The sequence below is a fragment of the Bicyclus anynana genome, chromosome 5 (genome assembly GCF_947172395.1).
Source record: "Bicyclus anynana chromosome 5, ilBicAnyn1.1, whole genome shotgun sequence".
In the NCBI taxonomy this organism is placed as follows: Eukaryota; Metazoa; Arthropoda; class Insecta; order Lepidoptera; family Nymphalidae; genus Bicyclus; species Bicyclus anynana.
The window spans coordinates 5,657,517-5,681,566 of record NC_069087.1 but is presented as its reverse complement, the minus strand read 5'-3'; the positions used below and the strand labels follow the sequence as shown (position 1 = coordinate 5,681,566).

At 36.4% G+C, this 24,050-nt stretch overlaps 1 protein-coding gene across 4 annotated transcripts in view; it reads left to right on the top strand.

Moving 5' to 3' along the window:
• The window catches only part of LOC112048604 (ras-related protein Rab-37), a 100,717-nt gene that overhangs the window by 72,857 nt on the left and 3,810 nt on the right, over positions 1-24,050 (top strand). For 2 of the 4 annotated variants that reach the window (XM_052881548.1, XM_024086207.2), the window contains exons 4-5: positions 22,657-22,767; positions 23,856-23,964. In XM_052881548.1, coding sequence (XP_052737508.1) covers positions 22,657-22,767; positions 23,856-23,964 — 220 coding nt within the window. Of the gene's footprint in view, positions 1-21,839; positions 22,114-22,656; positions 22,768-23,855; positions 23,965-24,050 lie in introns of those variants that run through there. The other 2 variants (XM_024086209.2, XM_024086212.2) reach the window with 2 other exon arrangements.

Sequence of the window (24,050 nt, the reverse complement as noted above, 5' to 3'; positions counted from 1 at the left end):
GAAAGAAAATCTAAAATTTGCCTTCAAGCTCGAAATGATAGCTTTCATTACTACCTCCCCGCTTTGAAATTGACTCACTGAGTTGATGACGAAGGCCTTTCTGCGCCCTGGAGTTCCTTAACATCGCTATTACTATAAAAGCTTAATGTTTGTTATTGTCAAGTCACGCGGAATGTACGAGCGACCGGCCGATCAAATTTTTATGGCGCATACAGTTTTTATTTTAGGAAACAAAAATGTCTAATTTGTCAAAAAAATATGTCTAGTAAATGCCCGATAATAAAATTGTATCTGACTACCAGTGTTATATTTTTCAGAAGGAAATTTTTGTCGCTTACTGTAAGTTCTGTTTTTTTCGTTATGGACTGGGTTCATAAAAGATCTTGTCCGGGGCATTACTACCGCCATGTATATGTCTCCCGTCACACAGCATTGCTGTGTCGCGAACTGAATGTTATTATTACAGTCAGAGAGTCTTAGCATCTGTCTCTCAAGTTAATGGACATATAGCGGCATTTTGTAGGACGTTGGGCGTTCTTTGCATGTCCTGCAATACATAAGCTTACATAGCTTACCTACGTGCCCGGGATCGAATCTTTGACCAAATGAAAGCTCAAGTCTCCATACATCAATGCTCTACATCCTGCTCTTATCTGTACTGTATGCTTGATTATAATCAAAACTTGCTTCAATGTAACTTGACTATTGTTTAGTAATACAAAATCGAATATCAACTAACAATTTCCAATAGCAAACATCCACTAAATTCTGATACATTGTGTGTTTGTTCAACTATCATGTCTCGAAAGCCGAATAATGTTTTGTTGGAAACTAAATTAATAACGAGAACTGTAATACACACAAAACTGATCGATTTCCGATAGTTTCAATCACGGGATGCCGGCTTGGCGGTCACTGGACTGAGCTAACCTCTATTTGTTAACTAACGCTGGTTTATCTGTTAATTAATTTGCATAAAGCCCATTCTTGGTCAGCTGTGAGTGACATCTGACCTATTTATTAGCTCTATTACGTCCGTATGTGGTGTGCATAGGGGTTTTAACTAGGATGGGTATGTGCAAATTTTATCAAGAAAAATATCTTCCTCAATACAGGTTTGTAATAAGCCCGGGATAATGACAGTTTTTTTTAATTGTATATAAATTAGGAGTATGCTAATAGTAAAGCAATTTTGTAAAAGTAACAGCGTATCTGCGATCATTACTTTCGGAGCTACTTACGCATAATGATCCTTAGATTTGTATGGGCGTTCAAACAAAACTAACAATATCTTTGTTATTAGTGCCTTTATGTTTATAGTTCCTGTATACGCCTTCCTCTCCCTATACACGCTTATGTTAAAGCTGCAAAAGCTGCACATAAAAATAATATTACTGTTTGTTTTTAACGCCTAGCGCAAAAGATGCGTTTGAGATGAGAAATTGCCAGACACTTTGCAACTGTGGACATGATTTCTATCATTATCCCGAATAGAAAGTACTATTATGAAGTACCTATAATGAATATATTCAATTGAGCCTCAATAGCTCAACGGTAAGAGAGATCGGACTCGGTCGGAGGGGTGGTGGTTGGATCCCCGCCCCGTTGGTCTATTATCGTAACCACTCCTAATACAGTCTTTCCCGACTAGTTGGAGGGGAATGGGAAAGATAGCAAATATTCTTTTAAAAAAAATCTGGACTTCTGAAGTCTGGACCTTTGGCCATCACATACTCATACTCATAAGTCTGATAATTGGCTGATATGTTAATGAACTTGTCTAAATACCTAAGTAGGTGACTTTATACTTGAAGATCTCTTACCTACTATTAGATGACAGTAACAACAGCATAAGTAACAACAGGATAAGTACTTTAAAAGTACTTAATTTAACTGAAGTACTTTACCCATTTTGTGGTTCTAGCTTACAGAACACTACTTTGTTGATCAAAAAACCTAATGTGAATAAAAAAAGAAACGTGAGCGTCTCGACAGAAGTGATAACTTAAACCTGTGGCTGTGTTAGTGAGAGAAAGGGGAGCCAGAGTGGCACCGTAACGCGTTACGTTACGAAACGGTTTACCCGGCCATAAAAAGATATCGTTACAAAAATATCGTTAAATTATATCTAGTAAGACTTACGTAAACGTTTGAAAAGCGTGGATCCTGAAATAATGATGTTAATAAGTATTTATGTGCAAGCAGCAATATAAACCTAATATTCTGTGAATACGTGGAAACCTATTTCATTAAATACAATTTCCTTTAGAGCGGCAAATGAATTTTGCTTGAACGCACCACTGAGCATTTTACACGTGGAAGTGTAAACGATAGGTAAACGATTAATAAACGATACGTGGGCTCAAATCCGATCCGGGGCACACACCTCCAACTTTTCAATTGTGTTCATTTTAAGAAATTAAATATCACGTGTCTCAAACGGTGAAGGAAAAATATCGTGAGGAAACCTGCACATTTGTGAAGTCTGCCAATTCGCATAGGGCCAGCGTGGTGGACTATTAGCCTAACCCCTCTCATTCTGAGAAGAGACTTGAGCTCAGCAGTGAGCCAAATGTGGGTTGATAATGGTGATGATGAAGCGATTGGTAAACGATACGTAAGCGATTGGTGAACGATAGGCAAACGACTTATATGGCGCAGTTTTCAGTCGACCTCGTTTTATGAAGGCTGAAACTTTGTCAGCATTTGCTTCTACCGTTTGGACCGTAGTCCAAGCAGTCTTCGAGAGGTAGCAGGTTTCAAGGGTTTCAAACCATGAGTTATCCAAGTATAAAACGTATTTTTTTTATATTTTCTACTTTTTTTGATGAAAATGTTTACAAAAGTCATGAAAGAAAAGCCTGAAAAGCTGATTTGATAACATATGATCTTGAATAACTTACACTTACAGACACGGCATTTTATAAGACTTTTGGGTCAACTTTTAGAACACCAAAAGGAAGGTGTATACGAGTATACAGCTTCTCATGCGAGGCTGAACTTTGTTATTTTGCTTAATTGAAGTGTCATTTGACCTAAGACCTAAGGTTCTAAAGCTTTACTTATGTGTTCCATACATTTATATCTAAGGACTTATCTGTCTACTCACGTTGGCAAAAATCGAGTAATAGTTTGGGCTTTGTATTTATCCCTTAGTAGGATGATCTTTAGGGTTGGCATATTTTATTTCACAGCAAAAATTCCTTTAGTTTTAACATATTATTTATACTTTTTTCTATACTCGTACCTCTTTATTACAGTTATCCTGAATATACTTAGCTTTTATATTTACCAAAAATAATAAGAAAATATGTACATTAGATTTTTTTACATTTCAATAAAAATATTTATTAATCGTAGTAAAACAAAGGATAGACCGTTTCAGGATTATTACTTTACATGCATTATTATAATAAGGGTAGCAACCCTAACTCTGTTTGCGTTTAATTTAGTTGGTACCTAAATAAATATGATCAAACTCTTTTCTGAAGTATTTTTCGTCGGCTTTTTCCGTACGTAAGATATTTTCTTACAACGAGTTTGATGTAAAAATAATATTTATTTTGATTATGAAAACCATCTCAAATAATATACCTACCTCTTTCGCATTAAGTCTTGTGATAAACTTTTCATCAATCTAAGAGCGATAGCTAGATAACTAATTAGTATTTAAATTATTTCCTACTTGAAGGTCACCCCGGTTAGAAACAGGCCTGGCTGAAGTGGGGATAATCCAAACTTCGACTTTTCTTTTTCAAAAACAATTTTCGTTCACCAAAGTTATTTTGATGGCATTTTGTAGCATCATAACTCAACTACGTAAAAAAGTGGTCTTAAAAGGTCGAAAATATTCAAAAAATGATCATAATAGACCCACTATTTCCATTAATTATTTTCGAAGTTAGAATCTGAATTTTACATTCCGTCATACATTTCTTTTTTTTAACATTTATATAGCCTGTTACTCGGGCTATTATTACGAATCTTTTGACAACTCATCCAGTAAAATCGCTTCAATAGCTTAGGCGCTGCGGTGAAACATAAACCCATACATACATATACATTGCCAAAATCATTACCCTCCCTTTTGGCTTCGCCGTAGTCGGGTAAAAATAGAAATACATACCTGAAAGCAAACTTTAGGACAGAATAAAGCCAGGTTTTGGATATTTAGTCTGTCCATAATGATGCCGATTAAGGCTTTGGTCTCGCAATACGCGGTCTTTCAAGGTTTATTCGTTTCTGACCCACTTGCTTCAACTGCCGAGGTAAATCTTCTTAAGTTCTAAACTTTTTGCTATTGAGTGAAACGATAGGTACCTAGGTATTCTCTGTGCCATAACTTGGTTGATTCTACACTTCACTTACTGGTAATCTGGTAAATTGATTATAATTTATTAGTATTTTCCAATAAGTTTTCGGTATTTCTTATAAAGCTGGTTTAAAGTTCTTTATAGCTATGAATATCAAATAAGGCTGATCAGATATCCGAAGAATTTTGAAAGAAGCATTTTGATGTCGGGCAATTTTGATACAAAATTCCTCATTCTAGCTAAATTATTCACTGTGTGGGGGTTTTTATTCCTTTCATCATTCATTATCATTATCGACCCATACATACGTATCGGTTCACTGCTAAGCTCGAGTCTAAATTCAGAATGAGAGGGGTTAGGCCAATAGTCTACCACGCTGGCCCAATGCGGATTGGGAGACTTGACGCACGCAGAGAATTAAGAAAATCTCTCTGGTATATGGTATGGTATAATTACTTGTATGTTTTTACTTCACCGCTTGAGACACGTGATATTGAATTTCTTAAAATGCACACAACTGAAAACTTGGAAGTGCATGCCCCGGACCGGATACAAAATTATGTATTTATTTAACTCAGGTTTTCTTTACTTGTGACAGCCCTGAGTCCAACGCATGCTCGTGCCGTTAAATATAGCCCCGCATCGCATCCAATATTCATTGGGCCGATATGAACTTAATTTGCCTCACACTGAACATCGCTCTTTACCGTCGCACCGCGTTACACGCGCCTTTTTATTGCCTTTCTCTGTATTGTTCTATGAATAGAACGGAAAAGTTTTTATATTTACTCGGGGCTTATACCTAAAGCTTGTTTTTTTTGTCACCTAAATTTACTATTTATATACATTAGGCCGATACAGTGACGACGTAATGTAAGTAGTACATTACGTCGTCACTGTATCGGCCTAATGCATCATTAGAATGGTCTTGTAATCCTACTAATATTATAAACGCGAAATTTGTATGGATGTTTGGATGTATATTTGGATGTTTGTTACTATTTAACGCCGCTAGTACTGAAGCGATTTGGCTAAAATTTGGAATGGAAATAGATTTTACTCTGGATTAACATAGGCTTTTTATCCCGAAAAAATCCATAGTTTCCCGAGATTTGCGAAAACTGATGACTTTAATGATATGAATGTTTGTTACTCTTTCACGCCTTGACTACTTAACCGAATTAGCTGAAATTTGGTATTGAGATATATTATAGCATGGATTAACACATATGCTGCTTTTTGTCCCGAAAAAATCCATGGTTCTCGAGGGATTTGTGAAAAACTATAAAATCCACGCGGACGAAGTCGCGGGCGTCCGCTAGTAAACCTATATATTATTATTATTTATTTCATAACCCAACTAAGGACTAGTATCTATGATACTTCACGGTTCTAATCCGCAAATGCTAACCTCTGTACGAATGAGGCTTTTACCCACATCAGCTTGTTATAAATAAATGAGAGAAATTATCTGCGTATGTTTATTTTATCCTAAAAGTTGAAATTGTTGGGAAAAGCGACATGACTCATTATTTTTGATACCCTCTCCATTAATTATACGGACGAGTCAGCTGACGGTAAACCTAAAAAATCATTATCTGTTTATTTTAATTTAACCTTTTTTACTTATTTTGTACTAGCTGACGCCGCGCGGTTTTACCCGCGTAGTTCTCGTTCCCGTAGGAGTAAGGAGATAATATATAGCCTATAGCATTCCTCGATAAATGGGCTACCTAACACTGAAAGAATTTTTCAAATCGGACCAATACCTAGTTCCTGAGACTAGCGCATTCAATCAAACAAAGAAACAAACAAACTCTTCAGCCTTATTTATTACTAAAGAAGTGTTTGTTTATAAAGTACACTGATATTAATGGCAAAAAGATCTAATCTACATATATTATAATATGTAGCCTTTGTCAGAGCTCCAGAGTAAGGAGGAAGCTCCTTAAATAAGCGGCGTTTCAAAGATTACTTGTCTTATTGGCCTTAATTCAATGTTTAAATTATTAGGCCAATTAGCGGACGCTCGCGACTTCGTCCTCGTTCAGTTTTACACAAATCCCGCGGGAACCATGGATTTTTCCGGGATGAAAAATAACATCTATTTCCATTTAAAATTTCAACTAAATCGCTTCAGTAGCTGCGGCGCAAAGGATAATCAATCATACACCAATGGTGGATTTACCAGTAGGCTAAGCCTAGGACGGCAGATTTTTTAACCCAAAACCTTTATCTTCTACAGAAATAAAGAAACTGTAACCATAATTTTAATATTTTACTCCTGTACGCCCTACTAAAATATTAAAACTTGCAATTTTATTGAATAGGGATGATGACAGTTTTTTTAAATTGTATATAAATTAAGAGATTGCTAATAGTAAAACAATTTTGTAAAAGGAACAGGGTATCTGAGATCATTACTTTCGGAGCTACAGGGATTTAAAGGGTCAGATTTGCGGCGCCGCCGCGGATCCCTGAAAAACGCCCCATACAAAATGGCACGAACTAATGACGTCGTAGGCAATGTAATGATCGTTAGATTTGTATGTGCGTTCCAACAAAATTACTAATATCATTGTTATTTGTGCGTTTATGTTTATAGTTCACATATTAAAAATGTCACATTTAATGTAAGGAAGCTAAAACTGTAAGAATTTTCATCTAATTACGATAAAAGATTTTTAATAGATTTTGAATTTTTATAATCTAATTTATTTTGCAAATATCCAGTCAATCTTTGCTTTTTATGTATAAATTAGTTAACATTGACCTTATTTACCCGAATGTATCATAAAAATCAATATATTCAAACCTAGTCATCATCCCATAGGTACCTATCGAATTTCAGAGTTCAGTAGGGGCTGCTAAAAATCAATAGCGGCAAATTTGTAAATCCGCCACTGATATACACACTTGCACACACACACACACACAAACATTCGCCTTTATAATATTGGTGTGTATAGTCTGTTAAAGTTAAATTTCGTGACATCATAGGTAGACCTAGACGCAGAGTATATAACAATCTACTCACAAAGGTAGCAGGTAGACCAACAAAATGGTGTGAACCTTTTAGTGCGTTCCCATAAATACCCATCAAGCTCATAGATGGTAGATAGTAACATAAAGCACCCAACCCTACTCCACACCATTTATAGTCCCCTGAGTGGAGCAACCCATCTTATTTGCATTATCTTGCCGTTATCTGCGGACGCTACGTGGGTTATTATGGGTCAATTCAGTGCTTTATGGAAATAATACATTTATTCTGACATCGCCGGAAGGATCTGCCTTGTTTGTGTTTACAAAGCAATTTGATAAAGTGACTGAGAGACCGGAAAATATAGCAAAAACATTTTTTTCTTTTTACACGCTTTATATTAGCTTCACTTGCAACTATGTATGTAAGAAAATCTTGGATTCTTAATTTGACCAACTTCCCGGTTTTTGATTAGGATGAAATTTTGCACACGCTCTTAGTTCTGATGACAATACGTAACTACGAAACTAGCTAGCTACTAGCTAAGAAATTTCATTACAAATCCGATATGACGGCCTCCTCAAGATGGCGGACTAGCTGTTTGAAATCGAATCGGCTAAAATTCGGCTGGGCCGATTGAGGTTTTCTTAATTAGACCAGGTCTGGCTGGTGGGAAACTTTAGCCGTGGCTAGTTACCATCCTACCTTCAAAGCGATTTAGCGTTCCGTTACGATGTCGTGTAGAAACCGAAAGGGGTGTGGATTTTCATACTACGCCTAACAAGTTAGCCCGTTTATCTTAAATTGCATCATCACTTACCATCAGGTGAGATTGCAGTCAAGGCACAGAAAACATATGTACAAGGTTAAGGGCTAATTTGTTAAGAATAAAAAAAATCTGCTTGCATAAAATGACGAAGGTCTGGTTTTCACAGGCTCTCATAGGTTATATATAGTATATTTAGTAAAAATGTCAACCCCTTTGATAAGTTTATTACTTTGTCTTGGGAAAAATTTTCTTAGTATCTGTTTCTCAAAAGCGACCCTTTTACAGCTTTTCTTTTCTAAATCTTTTTTCAATCTTCGTTGTTTTAGTTACTTTGGTAACTTATAAAGGTATCCTTATAATAATATTATTTTCTTATTAAAAGTTATAATGCGCGGAAAGCTTGTGTAGTGACCTGTGTCTCGTTAAATCTTTTAAAGTTTAAAACATTCTTTTTTCAATTTCAGTGACCGAAAATTTCAAAGAAGAAAGAAAAACTTGGTCTGACTTAAGATTCAAAATCTTAATATCTTTATCCTGTTTTCTGATTATTAGTAGGAAATATTAAAAAAAAAAATTCAACCGACTTCCAACTCAAAAATTAACCTAAACTAAAAAGCAAAAAATAACATCTTACCTATGTGCTACCTTCTGATCAGTTTGAAGGCGGTGCCAAGCCAGTGATGTTTTAATTCAAGCCGTTTAAATTACACAATTTCTGTGGTTCTTTCAGAAACAGCTTTAATTAAAACATGACACTGGATTGGCACCGCCTTCAAACTGATCAGAAGGTAGCACATAGGTAAGATGTTATTTTTTGCTTTTTAGTTTAGGTTAATTTTTGAGTTGGAAGTCGGTTGAATTTTTTTTATTAAAATTTTAATTTTTTAATTTTTAGTGTTAGCACACCTACTGAGTGTGCACTGACTGACCTCCGTCTTCATCACCAGACCCCCTATGCAGTCACAATCCATATGGGTGGAAAGTTCTCATCAATATAAAATTTATCAAGTCCAAACACAAGGTAGCTACTGTGAACCGTCGAGGAGTTCCCTTAACTCTCCTTCATCTTCATCACCAGACCTCTAATACAGTCATAACCTATCCAGGTGGAAAGTTCTCATCAATACAATATTATCAAGTCAAAACACAAGGTAGCTACTGTGAACCGTCGAGGAGTTCCCTTAACTATCCTTCGTTTTCTTCACCAGACCCCTAATACAGTCACAACTCATCTAGGTGGAAAGTTCTCATCAATACAAATGTATCAAGTCCAAACACAAGGTAGCTACTGTGAACCGTCGAGGAGTTCTCTTCACTGTCCTTCGTCTTCATCATCAGACCCTTAATACAGTCACAACCCATCTAGGTGGAAAGTTCTCATCAATACAAATAAATTAAGCCCAAACAAAAGGTACCTGCTGTAAATCGTGGACGAGTTCCATCGTCTGTGTATCGGCTCCATCATCAGACCAACTCCAGACCTTGATAAAATTGTAGTGGTTTGAAATACCTTATGGAAACACTAACAAACGTACTAGCCGTCTCTACGATTTTCAAAAGTTCCCCTCGATTTCTCCAGGATGCCATCATCAGATCCTGACATGAAAAAAATGGGACCACCCTGGAATCAAACCCTTCACAACAAAAAAAGAATTTTCAAAATCGGTTTACAAATGACGGAATTATCGCTGGACATACATAAAAAAAAAAAAAAAAAACATACATACAGCCGAACGTAGAACCTCCTCCTTTTTGGAAGTCGGTTAAAAAAACACTTTATTCTTGGGCGACTGAAGGTAACTGAGGGCGACTAGTAGTTTCAAATGGTCCTAAAGTCATCTATGGTCCAAACTCAATAGATATAAAATACATAATTCAGTTCAATTCTTCTTTGCAACTATCTTTTTTGTTAACTAGTCACATCTAAACTCGCTAATGTCACGTAGATGGAGAAGGCATGAAGAAGATTGTTCAGTGTAGGCTGACAAAATAAATAATACCTAGTTTCAACGTTCATATCTCACGTGTCACGCCACGTCACGCTAGCACGTCGGCGGCCATGTCTTTATCACGCCGTGTCAACAGTGTCACGGCAATGCGGCGATGGAAATGGGCGTAAAGGGTCTTTGCTGTTTGGTCCGAAATTTGGACCCAAATGTTATTTACAACTGTGAAACACAATTGTGGAATGGTGATAAGAAAAACGTGACCTGATAGCCCAGTGGTTAATATGACCTCTGTCTTGGATTTGGAGGGAGAAGGCTCGAATTCAGTCCGGGGCATGCAACTTTTCAGTTACGAGCTTTTTATCAAATTAAATATCACGTGTCTCAAACGGTGAAGGAAAAACATGTGAGGAAACCTGCTTAGCTGAGAATAATCTTACTATACTACATTATTATATTAAAAATGAGGGTATAAATCAGTAGTCATTTCACAACTAATAATAATTATTATAATAAACTTGTTCTTAAATTAATTAAAATAAATTTGATTAATAATCTCAGAACAATTAGATGTGGTTACGGTATGATGGTACGAAAAAATACTCATCTGAGTTTATTGTGAATTTCTCAGATTAGGCGCGTTTGGGCTTTTCCGGATGAGCTTTGCTAAAAAAGCCCTACAACTCAAAAACAAGTTTAGCAATTACTCGTAAAGAGAAAATTTTGTTCTCAGATAGAAACCGTTTTCTCGTACGCCCGCGAAACTTTTCCTAATTAATTTTCCAAACAAAAGTTTGCGGTGTTCATTAATATATCATCACAAGTACTTCCTATATAACCAGTTACAACTACTTAACTAAATTTCGCTAGTTATTTGTTAGAAACTTTATCAAATTTTGGTAAATGATAGATGTAGGTATATTAATTTATATTATTAAATTAATTACTCTACATTAGCGTTGGATTTACAGGCATTTTTCTCTGCAGTTGTGTCTGGTAGCTTTTCAAGGCTCTTAACCGATTTTGATGAATTTGAATTAAATTGGATTCTTTGTCTCGAAAATATAATTAATATTAGCGGACTCTGAAGTGATTACAAAAATAAGAAAACTAATGTCGAACAAAGGTTATGATTCATAAAATTTGTCAGGACAACTCAATTAACAAATCAAATCAGAGAATGACCTTGAGTGAAGTCACGCACTTGTCAACGTTGTGTGTAGGGTTAAAGGATCCTTTGACTGTTAACAAACACTCCTCTTTTCCACTCAAGTCACTCTCCCCGCCTGCAACGTAGCGATAACACTACCAAATACAAACTGGTATTACAAGCTTTTACTGATTTTCGTATAGACAGTAAAAAGATAACAGACAGAAGAGGCAGGTCCCCCTCTTGGGTGTGTGGGAAATTCCAGCTTCTTGAAGACGCATTAGAAATTGGATTAAGTACTGTTAAAGAAGTTATATCTATAGTGGGTACCAAATTACTCTTAGGTTAGATACCGCTTTATTAAGATGGCGAGATGGTTAGTCAGTTCTGGTAAGTAACTTCGCTTTGAATTTCCTGCGGCAAATCGTGTTAGAGTCCTTGTGAATTATCTATTAAAAATACGTTAAGTGTCTATACTGAATAAAATTATTTATTTCAACTAAAAATATTCTGTTTAAACTTCATTAAAATTAATCATTACAGAGTCCATTTGACGAAGTCTGAGCTCTGAATAAGCCCGGATTAGGTCCAATATTATTCGGGTTTATTGATGTTGAAATATGAATTTAAATTTTCACAGGTAAATTATTTTTGTACGTAGGTTTACTAGCACTTTACTTTTAAAATTTCATCATCATCATTAGCAACCCATATTCGGCTCACTGCTGAGCTTGAGTCTCCTCTCTATATGAGAGGGTTTAGGCCAATTGTCCACCACGCTGGCCCAATGCGGATTGGCAGACTTCACACACACAGAGAATTGAGAAAATTCTCTGGTATGCAGGTTTCCTCACGATGTTTTTCCTTCATCGTTTGAGACACGTGATATTTATTTTCTTAAAATCCACTGAAGTGAAAAGGTGCATGCCCCGGACCGGATTCGAACCCACACCCTCCGGAATTGGAGGCAGAGGTCATATCCACTGGGCTATCATGGCTCTAAAAAAATATAATTTATAAGTTTAAAAGTGTCTGATGTTTTTATTAATTACTATAATTACGCAAAACAAAGTATTTTCAGCTACATTTTTACCCTAAAAAACCTTAACCCTTAACCAACATGATGGCGTCCATTCAGTCCACACACAGCATTCTTAATAAGACATACACCTCCTCTTGAATCTTCCTCATCACTATTGGTGTGTTGCTAGAACTACTTTAAAATTCGTTCAATATTTTAAAATATCTAAGCGAACATCCGTCGTAAGCGGCGTCATTAATACTATGTAATGATTACGTTGTACAACGACTAGGATTGTATATAAATTAAGAGTATGCTAACAGTAAAGCAATAAAGTAACATGGTATCTGCGATCATTACTTTCGGAGCTACAGGGATTTAAAGGGTCAGATTTGCGGCGCTGCCGCGGGTCCCTGGAAAACGTCCCATACAAAATGGCACGATTTAGTGACGTCGTTGGCTCGCTGATCGTTAGGTTTGTATGGGCGTTCAAACAAAATTACTAATATCTTTGTTATTTGTGCGTTTATGTTTATAGTTCATTTATAGAAAAATGTCACATTTAATGTAAGGAAGCTAAAACTGTATGAATTTTCATCTAATTACGATAAAAAATGTAATAAATTTAGAAATTATATAATCTTATTTATTTTGTAAATATCCAGACAATCTTTGCTTTTTATGTATAAATTAGTTACCTTATTTACCTGAATGTACCTATCATAAAAATCAATATATTCATACCTAGTCATCATCCCCATTATACCACTTTTCAATAATACCATTGGGCTTTATACAATTTTGAACTACCTTCTTCCCAGCCCGATGGTTCACTCATCCATCAATTTACGTACACGTATTGACGCAACTTGATCGAATCAATCTTTCAATACACAATGTCACGCGTAACTCGTATATTAATGATATTAATAGGGGGTTTAGCGTACGCCGTATGCCAATAACCGAATTAAGTTAACCCTGTTACAAGGAAGGTCGGAGTAAAACTGTTTTACTCACAAATCCTCCCTTTGCGCGGCGTGTTATTCGATTAGGTACGAGTAATGTGCATATTCGTAAGTACCGTCAGCAAATCACTGTTTTTTATTAAGAAAGTGGTTTTTTCTTTTTTTGTGTTTCGTACCTACCTGAAAGAACGTACGGCGTGAAGTGTACCTACCTACACATACTTACATCATCATCATCATATCAGCCAGTCCACTGTAGGACATAGGACTTTTTAGTTACTTCCAAACATCACCATCCTGTGCCGCCTGCATGCAACGAGTACCTTTGTTTCGTTCTTTTACCGAAAAAAAAAACATTTTCAAAATGAAGTATAAAGGTTCACAATAATTATGTTTACAAATTGAGAAAAACAAGTGTGTTATCGCCGCGTTGGCCGCTTTTAAATTTACATGTTATTAATAAATAGTGTTGGAAATAGTAGTCTGTGACGGATATGACGTCGCTCGACCTCGTGTTGGCTTTAGTGCGCACGTAGCGTTCGAGCCGTCCAGATCTCTTGTTGTGTAACTCTTTATGGGTTACTTGGGATAGGCGGGGAGAGTGACTTGAGTGAAAAAGGGGAGTGTTTGATATCAGTCAAAGGTACCTTTAACCCTACACACATCGTTCACAAGTGCGTGACTCCACTCGATGTCATTCTCTGGCATTCTAGGGTCTTATTTTGATTACAGTTTGATTTGTTAATTAAGTTGTCCTGACAAGCGTTGTGAATCATAACCTTTGTTCGACATTAGTTTTTTTGTAATCACTTTTCAGTCCTATAATAAGTGTACTTAATTGCACAGCTTAGCATGCCTATCTAGGTTGTTAGCTACCTAATTCTGGTTTTCTTTATTTATAAAAACATCGGCGCCGAATTTCCTCTTTATTATGATGCCAGAAAAACAAGGTAATTTGTTAGGTAGAAACTCGTACTGTGTTTTATAATTTAAATTTATTTAATTTTGATGACATATAAATGTTTCATAAAACAAAATTATTATTATTTTTCAATTGAATGTTTTTGCTAACTGTACACCATATGCATACGCTATTAGATGCGATTACAGTGGGACCTTTGTACAACGCTGCGGATGACAGAATGGCTCTCCGCTGATGAATGACATGACTAGACCATATTGACAGCTTCATTTTGTGTACATTTGTATTTGACACGGTCAAAATAAACTTTGTGTTCTGTAATAGCTAGCAAGAGACATCATAGCCCAGTGGTTATGACCTCTACCTTCGACTCGACGGGCGTAGGCTCGAATCCGGCCCAGGGCATGCACCTCCAATTTTTCAGTAATGTGCGTTTTAAGAAATTTTAAACATCGTGAGAAAATCTGCATACCGTAGAACTTTCTTGGTTCTCTACGTGTCTGCCAATCCGCATTGGGCCAGCGAGGTGGACTAAGGCCTAACCCCGCTCATTCTGAGAGGAGACTCGTGCTCAACAGTGAGCAGAATATGGGTTGTTAATGATGATGATGAGCATTTTTTGTGTTACATTGTTCAGTTTTTATGAGGCTCGATAACAATAATATTTTTCTATTATTCAAAAATTACTCAGAACTCAGAAAGTATAGCAGCCCAGAATCTGGAAGTGGCTTGGGTTACACCCTCTGGTTTAGACAGCACGTTGAGCAATCGGTCCCAGTTATTATTTGTCTACACGCTCTCCGCGTGTCTCGATTATATACCTACTATTTGACAGTAAACGATATCGGATTAAATGCCCATACCACAGTAAATGTACTAAGCTTGCATTGTAAGCTGCTTCGTGAGTCGGACGGCTTCGACATTTTCTTAAGTGTCAGATAACTTATTCACAATACGTAATTCCCAACCTCGGCCCTGAGCCCTAGCCTACCTTAACCAACCGGAAAATTACTTATATCTACAAAAATCTGTATAATTTTAGTTTAATAATGAATTATCAAAAAAGTTTGCCACAACGTTGTACGACATTTTTAATTTACAACGGGGACAAGCAAAGATCGTCGACCATACAGCCTGAGTTTTACGTTTTTATTTTTGAAGATTTATGATTGATTTGTTTGTTCACTTTCTTGTTTGCTATGCTTGTTGGTAACAGAAAAAAAACAATACAGCTTCAAATATTACTTCGCCGCGTTGGTACATCGGCGAACTGTTTTGAGCAAAAAGAAAAACATTATTTTATATAAAATAATGTTTTTAAAAAAAACATTATTTTATTAAGCCAATTATTTAACCAGATCCTTGTTTATACATCAATTATCATCTCCATATCCTATTATTCGGGGGTAGGCCGACGTAGAATTGGCCGGTGGATATTTCTTCTTTGTATATGTCACCACACTAATATTATAAAGCCGAAAGTTTGTTTGTGTGTAATTGTAAAAGTGTGTAAGTATGTTTATTCCTCTTTTACGTTGTGTGTGCTACTGAAGCGATTTGGCTGAAATTTGGAATTGAAATAGATTTTACACATACTACTTATCATCCCGGAAAAGTTTATGGTTCCCGCGGGATTTGTGAAAATACTAAATTCCACGCGGACGAAATTGCGGGCGTCCGCTAGTTGGTCATAAAGTAAGAAAGGTACAAAACTTTTAATTTTTTAGACTACCCGATAGTAATAGTAAGCTGGTAAAAAAGGGCTAAAGTCTTCAAATCTCCTCTCCTTTAATGTATTTATATGAAACACATTTTAATAACTTTGTACGTAATGGAAAAGCTTAAAGCTTATACCCGGATAATCCAGTAATGGCGTCTATTCATTTCCAATAATATTGTGTACATAAATAATATTTGAGTTTTGGAATTAATCAGCCGAAAGTCGGCGTAAAGCCGTGCCCGACCTGAAGACCGGCCGGTGTTTATTGAGTTCAATGTCGAATGCTGAACAAATACTTTTGGATAAGTAGGCATGTCTATGATATCTAATAATTACTCGTAAGTACGTAACTTGATAATTACTCGTAAGTACGACTTGAGAGCCGTGATAGCCCAGTGGATATGACCTCTGCCTCCGATTCCGGAGGGTGTGGGTTCGAATCCGGTCCGGGGCCATTTTAAGAAATTAAATATCACGTGTCTCAATCGGTGAAGGAAAACATCGTGAGGAAACCTGCATACCAGATTCTCTGCGTGTGTGAAGTCTGCCAATCCGCATTGGGCCAGCGTGGTGGACTATTGGCCTAACCCCTCTCATTCTAAGAGGAGACTCGAGCTCAGCAGTGAGGCGAATATGGGTTGATGACGATGACGTAACTTGATCGCTTTATTTCACAGGTTTACATTGCAACTAAATCCCCGATCCCAAAGCAGATTGTATAGGTCCAAAAATAAAATATAACATCTACTCATGTGGGATTCTAATGGTGAATGTAATCTATCCATTACTTTAGGAGCCTATTCAAAGCAAACAAACAATCAAATTTTCCTCTTACAAAAATATATCCACTGGACTGTCCCGGTTATCTACACTTATATCTATCTATACTTGGTTGATGGGAGGCTTTGACCGTGGCTAGTTAACACCCTACCGACAAAGACGTACTATCAAGCGATTTAGCGTTCCAGTACGATGTCGTGTAGAAACCGAAAAGGGGTGTGGATTTTCATCCTCCTCCTAACAAGTTAGGCCGCTCCCATCTTAGATTGCATCATCACTTACCATCAGGTGAGATTGTAGTCAAGGGCCAACTTGTAATGAACATACTTGAGAATTAAGAAAATTCTCAAGTATGCAGGTTTCCTCGCCGGCGTTGTGGACTATGGGCCTAACCCCTCTCATTCTGATAAGACTCGTGGCCGTAAGTAGAGTATAGGTTGATAATGCTGAAGTATAGATAACCATTGTACGTATATTGTATAGTGCTTAGGTACAAGTCAAAAGCCTTGTACCCTCACTGATGTAGGCATATGAGACATAATATTAAAATACAGTAGACAAGTACCTGATTATGTTCGTTACACTTTAGCTGGTACGGATTTCGCCCGTGCGACGGTATCAAAGGGAGATAAATATAAAAGCTCTCGACTCTTACAAACGCTACGGGTAAGTAGGTATATTGTTCACGAATATTAAAATCTTCTTTTGAATATGGCTTCGTATCTTTATACCGGGTTTATCCACAGTTTTATAAAGAAAGATATTATGGTAATTTTAAATTTAATAAAACACAAGTTTTATCCGCTATCTGTTTTGTTTTGCTGAGACTTGGATTGGTAATATAAATATCCAATAACTTTGTACACAAAGCTGGTTTTGTTTCATCTAATATTGCAAGCTTTTATTGATATCACCCATTGTACAGGAGGTACGTGTGTGTTAAATAAATTTTTGACCGACTTCTTCCAAATTTTGGATTTCTGCATACCTACCTATTATTTTCTTCAAAAAATTAAATACCTATGTTCCCATTAGAGAGTCGCGATAGCATATAGCAGCAGATAGCAGTGGATATGACCTCTGCCTTCGATTCCGGAGGGTGTGGGTTCGAATCCGGTACGGGGCATGCACCTCCAACTTTTCAGTTGTGTGCATTTTAAGAAATTAAATTTCACGTGTCTCAAACGGTGAAGGAAAACATCGTGAGGAAACCTACATACCAGAGAATTTCTTAATTCTCTGCGTGTGTGAAGTCTGCCAATCCGCATTGGGCGTGGTGGACTATTGGCCTAACCCCTCTCATTCTGAGAGGAGACTCGAGCTCAGCAGTGAGCCATATATGGGTTGATAACGTAACGTTCCCATTTCCGTCCAAGTAAACGGAAGGATTGTTTTAGACTTAGAAGTGAGAATAATAATCCAGATTCGTGGATCGAATGCATGACGTCTCGGCCTGTACTTCAGTTCTTTTGCCATTAGGCAATTGAGGCTTTATTTTTTTAATTTCCTCAGTTCCTGACAATACATTAAAATAAGAGATATAACGTGCAGCCAGTATTATCACCTGATTAAAGTTCTTTCTTCAATCCAAAAGAGGAGATTCTTCAATGGTTAAGTACGGACATTAAACTGCATAATTACTGTATCATCATCATCTGGCGCCCTCTGAAGTTTAGCGATCAGACGGAGAGAACTTTTCCTTTCTCTTACCAGCTCTCCGAGCTTGCTGCACAGTATCATCAGTGTATCTAATATTGTTGATTCGTACTCCATTAACACTTATTCCCTCTGGATGAAGGATTTTAAAGTAAGTCAGTAAGGATAGCCTCAGAATAAAGATTAAAAAGCAAAGGGGATAACATACATCCTTGTCGGACACCTCTCTTAATCGGTTTTCACCCTGATAACTTACCTTAAATTTTAATGACAGCTTTCTGGTACCAGTAGGGATTCCCGATTATTCTACGGTGTTTTTTCATCCAGCCCCTTTTCTTCAACAATCTCCATCGCCTTATCCATCTCCATCATAAATTCCTATATAGGTTTAACTTTACCTCATAGCAAAAATAATATATTTACCATAAACTGAAGCTGAACCGGTATTTATTCCTCAAGATCGTATTATGTACCTATTAATAAAAGTTTTATCATGATATCAGCTATATTTTTTCATTATAGGTAATATTCAATAGGGATATTAAATTAATATTCATTAAACCCCTATAGCCCTATAAAAATATATTACTTATACCTATCTACTTGGACAGAGCTACGAGCAGGTAGGTACATTATACTTTAATCAAGTCGCACACACCTATAGAAAACTCCAATAATAAAGCCTTCGAGTCTTCATTCCTTTCTAATTTCCCGGCATTTTAATAAGACGCGACGCGCCGTCTCTACAAAAAGTCGCTTTTAGAATCCCGCTTTAGGCAACCTGTGACTTTTCTGAATAATAAACCTACCTTATACTTATCTACCCCATTCAAGCAGAAAATAACTTTTTTGTAGATTTAGATTTATTGTGCCCTAGAGTGTTAAGACACGAGTTATGTATATGTATTAAAAAAGATTTGTTACCTGTTGCGTAGCGAGTAGCGATAGTGATTGTACCATTATTTTGTGGCAGAGGAAACACCTTGAGCAAGTCTTGAAACGCTATCAAAAATTACAACACAAAAAGTTATTGCACAAAATCACAAAGGCGACTGGCAGCGTGACGGCGTCTACGCTGCCTCACAAACAACTTAGATCAAGTCATCAAATACCCTCTTATTATACAAACACTGATACCTCCCCTCTACAATAACATAAATAATGAATGTTAATTACCACCTGCGATTGAGGAACTTGTAACAATTTATTTAGAAATCAAATGAAATAAACCAAACCAAACTTAATTTTAGATTTGTTAAAGCAAAGACAACAAAATAACTCGGATTCCAAGTCAACTTCCCAGCTTCTTAATGATTTAAGAAGCTACTTTTAATCCATTAAAAATTTGTCCGTGACTTCGAAACATTGACTTCCGGCAATGTTTTATGTTAAGTAAATTGTCAAAGTTTAATAGCAATCTACAGCTGAGCTATCGTTTTAACAACAGATTACGTTCGTATTTTCCCTTTGATAAGGGTCTTGACAGCTACGAAGTTGTTCTTGACAACATTTTCTATTTCGTGCCTCTATCTTATACCTATTTATTTACCTACTTACGGAATGCACGATAACACTTTCTTTAGTTTATTGTTAATATTAGTAAGAGCCTATCACATCACATCACTAATCACATCACACTAATATTATAAAGACGAAAGTTTGTGTGAAAGTGTGTAAGTATGTTTGTTCCTCTTTTACGCTGCGGCTACTGAAGCGATTTAGCTGAAATTTGGAATGGAATTAGATTTTACTCTGGATTAACACATAGGCTACTTTTCATCCCAGAAAAATCCACGGTTCCTGCGGGATTTGTGAATACTGGATTCCACAAGGACGAAGTCGCGGGCGTCCGCTAGTATAGGTATCAATACGAAAGTTTGTGTGCGTGTATGTATGTTTGTTCCTTCTTTGAACAGCGGCTACTAAAGCTATTTGGTTGAAATTTGCAACGGAAATGGATTTTACTAGATTAACACATAGGCTACTTTTCATCCCGAAAAAATCCATGGTTCCAGAAGGATTTGTGGAAAACTAAATTTCACGAGGAAGTTGTGGGCGTCCACTAGTATTACATAATTAACATTGTGATTTATGAATAAATCAAGTCCACATTAATTTCTGATCACGTTTTGATCGTATGTTAATTTGTCAAAGCTAATTAAGTACCTACGTACCTATAGTTACAAGTTCGTTGTTGACACTCCCATCCCCGCAGGCGACGGGGGGAAAGACTGCGTGGGTGTGAAATCGTGCGTGCGGGGAAGTGTGCATCAGTGGTGGGTTTTTCATTCATCGCTACACGCCCCCCGGCCCGCGCGAGTGCTTCGAACGAAGTTGCCAAGCTATAGTACGTCGTCTAAGTAACTTAACAACCTTGATATCCCTAAGTAGATACCTAGATGAGGTTAAGCGGTCTCCCAGGCCCGAGTTTACTCTTAGGCTGCATTATCTCTTACCTGCAATATATCTACCTACCTACACCTAGGGTTGCCAAAAGTTTTTTTAGAAAAATATAGTATTTTTCATATTTAAGCGTAAAAAATATAGTACCTACACCAAAGAAAATAGGTATAGAATTTTATAGAATAAGTAAAAAATAGACCTATTTGTTTTCATTAAAACCTAATTTATTAGCACGTGTTACATGTTTTTGTCTAAAGTAAAAGTGTCACATATGTTTCACATTTAATTAAAAAAATAATGTATATTAGGTAACTATAAGATATGCACGTTCGGATACTCTACACATTATTACTTCTGTCTGTCTGTCTGTCGTACTATATACTTCTTCGACAGTATATAGTACGCCTGAACATAGTACCTAAATATAGTACAATACTATACGTATATTATAGTACGGTTGGCAACCCTACCTATACCTCTAAGTGATTCAATCATAAAAGCGCCTTGGAAACCTTGATTTATTTTAAAGCGACATGCCCTTAAAGCTAGAACCACCTACTCAATGATATAAAATGTCATTGCGCCTACTCACAATAATAATTATATGTAGGTACCTTTTCATACATCTTTGTGTGATGGATAGGTATAAATACTTATTACTTAGATATACTACCTACATAATATGTACCCTATTATTATTTATTATTCATATACTAGGTAGATATAGCCTGAGCTAAAAATAGGGTAAATCTCAAAAGGTACATACCTGATATAAAAGCTGAAAGTTCGCGCTGGTACTCGTACCTGATATAAATTATTGTCTATTGAATCGATACGATTTTTTAATTATTTTATTTTATCATTTTTATAAGGAACCTTTACCGACTATTATCATTTTGAGGGTCACAGGGATGAAATTTTTCAACATGAGGTTGAAAAATTTCATCATTAAAACAAAAAACATCCAAACATGACCTAAGACAGGACACAAATTTTGTTTACTTCTATACATAGGTATATGCGTTCTATAAAATTTAATTTATATCTCCCTATCGTAGGAACCTATAGAACTTTACGATTATTATAAACAAAAATTAAAATAGGTTTTATATTTACTATTAGGATATCTCAATATCTTACAAAATAAGGTGATGCTAAAGGAAAACAGTGATAAAATTCGATTAACAGAATAAAATAACTCTAATTAAGAACAAAATACCAGCAGCATTTGAAATAAGAATAAAAGTGTGAACCAGTGAAAAAAAAAACAAAATGTGGAATCCGAACATAGACAATCGTCAAATGGAGAAGCGGGTGGTAGTTGGCAGAGTTCGACCGACATGGGCTCGGAATCTACCGGAAGTCAGAGACGACGAGGAGAAAAGCGATGAGCTCGGCTCTATGCCCCATAGTGATCCACCATCACCAACCGAGCAATGGGACCAGTTGGGTAAACCTGAGGAAAAATACGATGTTTTTGGAAAGGTAAATATTATTTTTGTTGTGGGATGAAAAAATTGTACAGTATTAGATAGTGTACAATTTTTAGATAGAAAAAGTCTACTGTCATATACCTACCTACCTATGTGAGAGAAACATTTGGAAGGTAGATACGCCCAAAAACAACTTCTTTCATTTACGTTATATTTTATTTATGTGTCTACATTCTACACTAATATTAAAGTAAAGAAAAGGAGGAAAAATATTTTTTCTATTTATCGATTTAACTCAAAAACTACTGGAACTAGTTTAAAAAATTATTTCACCAATAAAAAGCTAGTTTCAGGAAGTAATTATAGGGTATATTTTAGCCCCGTATCCTCATGGAAATGAAACCAGGAGGTTTTAATTTTTTCTTTTTATTTTTTTCTTCAAGATACAGTAAAAAAAACTAATTAAGGAAAAGTTTGTATGTAGAAGGTGGCTTGTAAGTAGGTATACTTAGGTAGATACTTAGGTAAAAAGATAGGAAGGTAAGTTGATTCCAAACATACTCGGTCGTTAATTAGTGTATCCTGTATTTTCCAGGTGATGCTACTCGGTGACAGCGGCGTCGGGAAGACGTGCATGCTCGTACGCTTCCGGGACGGCACTTTCCTCGCCGGCAATTACATTTCCACCGTGGGAATCGACTTCCGGGTACATCCCACCAAAGACAAATTTTCTTTTTTTTGTTAGCAGTAATGAGGCAAAGACTTCATTTAAAACATCCTGCGCTGCGCTGCCGCGATGTTGCCCTGCCTGGCCGATTACTCTGCTCGCGAAAATCATGCGCGAATATTCGTAAAATATTTCACGAGTATTCGCGGCAGGACGACTTAACGTGGCCACCTCGCGCTATCGCGTGGAACAGAAAGCGATAATATTTTCGATACCTATATTTGACGAATATTCGCGGCATTACGTGTACCTACCGTGGCCACACCACTTCTCCACTCATTTTCTTCGTTACTTCCCTTTCCACTCGTACAGTCCAGCCATACAGTCGTGTGCCAGCGCATACCTACTAAAAAAAAATCATTGTCCTATTTTCAAAAGCAGTTTAATTAAAATCCTTAAGAAAAAATAGTAATGTAGGTAATCCTATTTATAAACGCGTGTTATTTTTTATTTCGTTTTATATTTCAAATGGAAAAAAAAACAAATGGTCGTCAAGGGTTCCGAGTTCAAACGGGCCAGTCACGGGTATACGCGCCGGTTAGCCGCTCCGCCATTGGTGTTAAAGTTTGGCGCGCTTTTTCCGTTCCCGCCCCTTAGTCGTGACAGCTGTGATTGAATCGGCTCCTCCGCTGAGTGATTTATAGCACGGTCGGTGTTTTTTGTTCATTTTTTGCTATTTGATTTATTAGGATCTTGTGCCGATACAATTAACACGAGAACTATAATAATTTTAATACTCACCATAATAAAACGTTTGTTTTTTTTTTTTCTAGATGCCCTATAATGTTTGCCCTATATTGAGTTTTAGACATAGGTAATATCTAATTACATGCAATAGACATGACCCATCCTTTACTATAATTAATTCTACAATACTTTTAGTTAAGTAGGTTAAATTTTGTGATAGCATATTGTCAGATGTTGATTTTTAAATTAATTTAATATACTTTTGAATTACTTATATAGTTGAAACGTGTATTTGTAATATTGTTAATAGTTTGGCTATGTACAAATTATGCATCTTGAAAATAGCCGTTTGAAAATACAACTAACGCCATCTGTTACAGAATAAAGTAGTTACCGTCGACGGCATCAAGGTAAAGCTTCAAATTTGGGACACCGCAGGACAGGAGCGCTTTCGTAGCGTCACTCACGCATATTACAGAGACGCACATGGTAAAGTATTTTCTTATTACAATTAAGTACGTTAATCGTGAAAAAATACATTGTTTATTTTAAATTAAATGAATATTACCAAATAC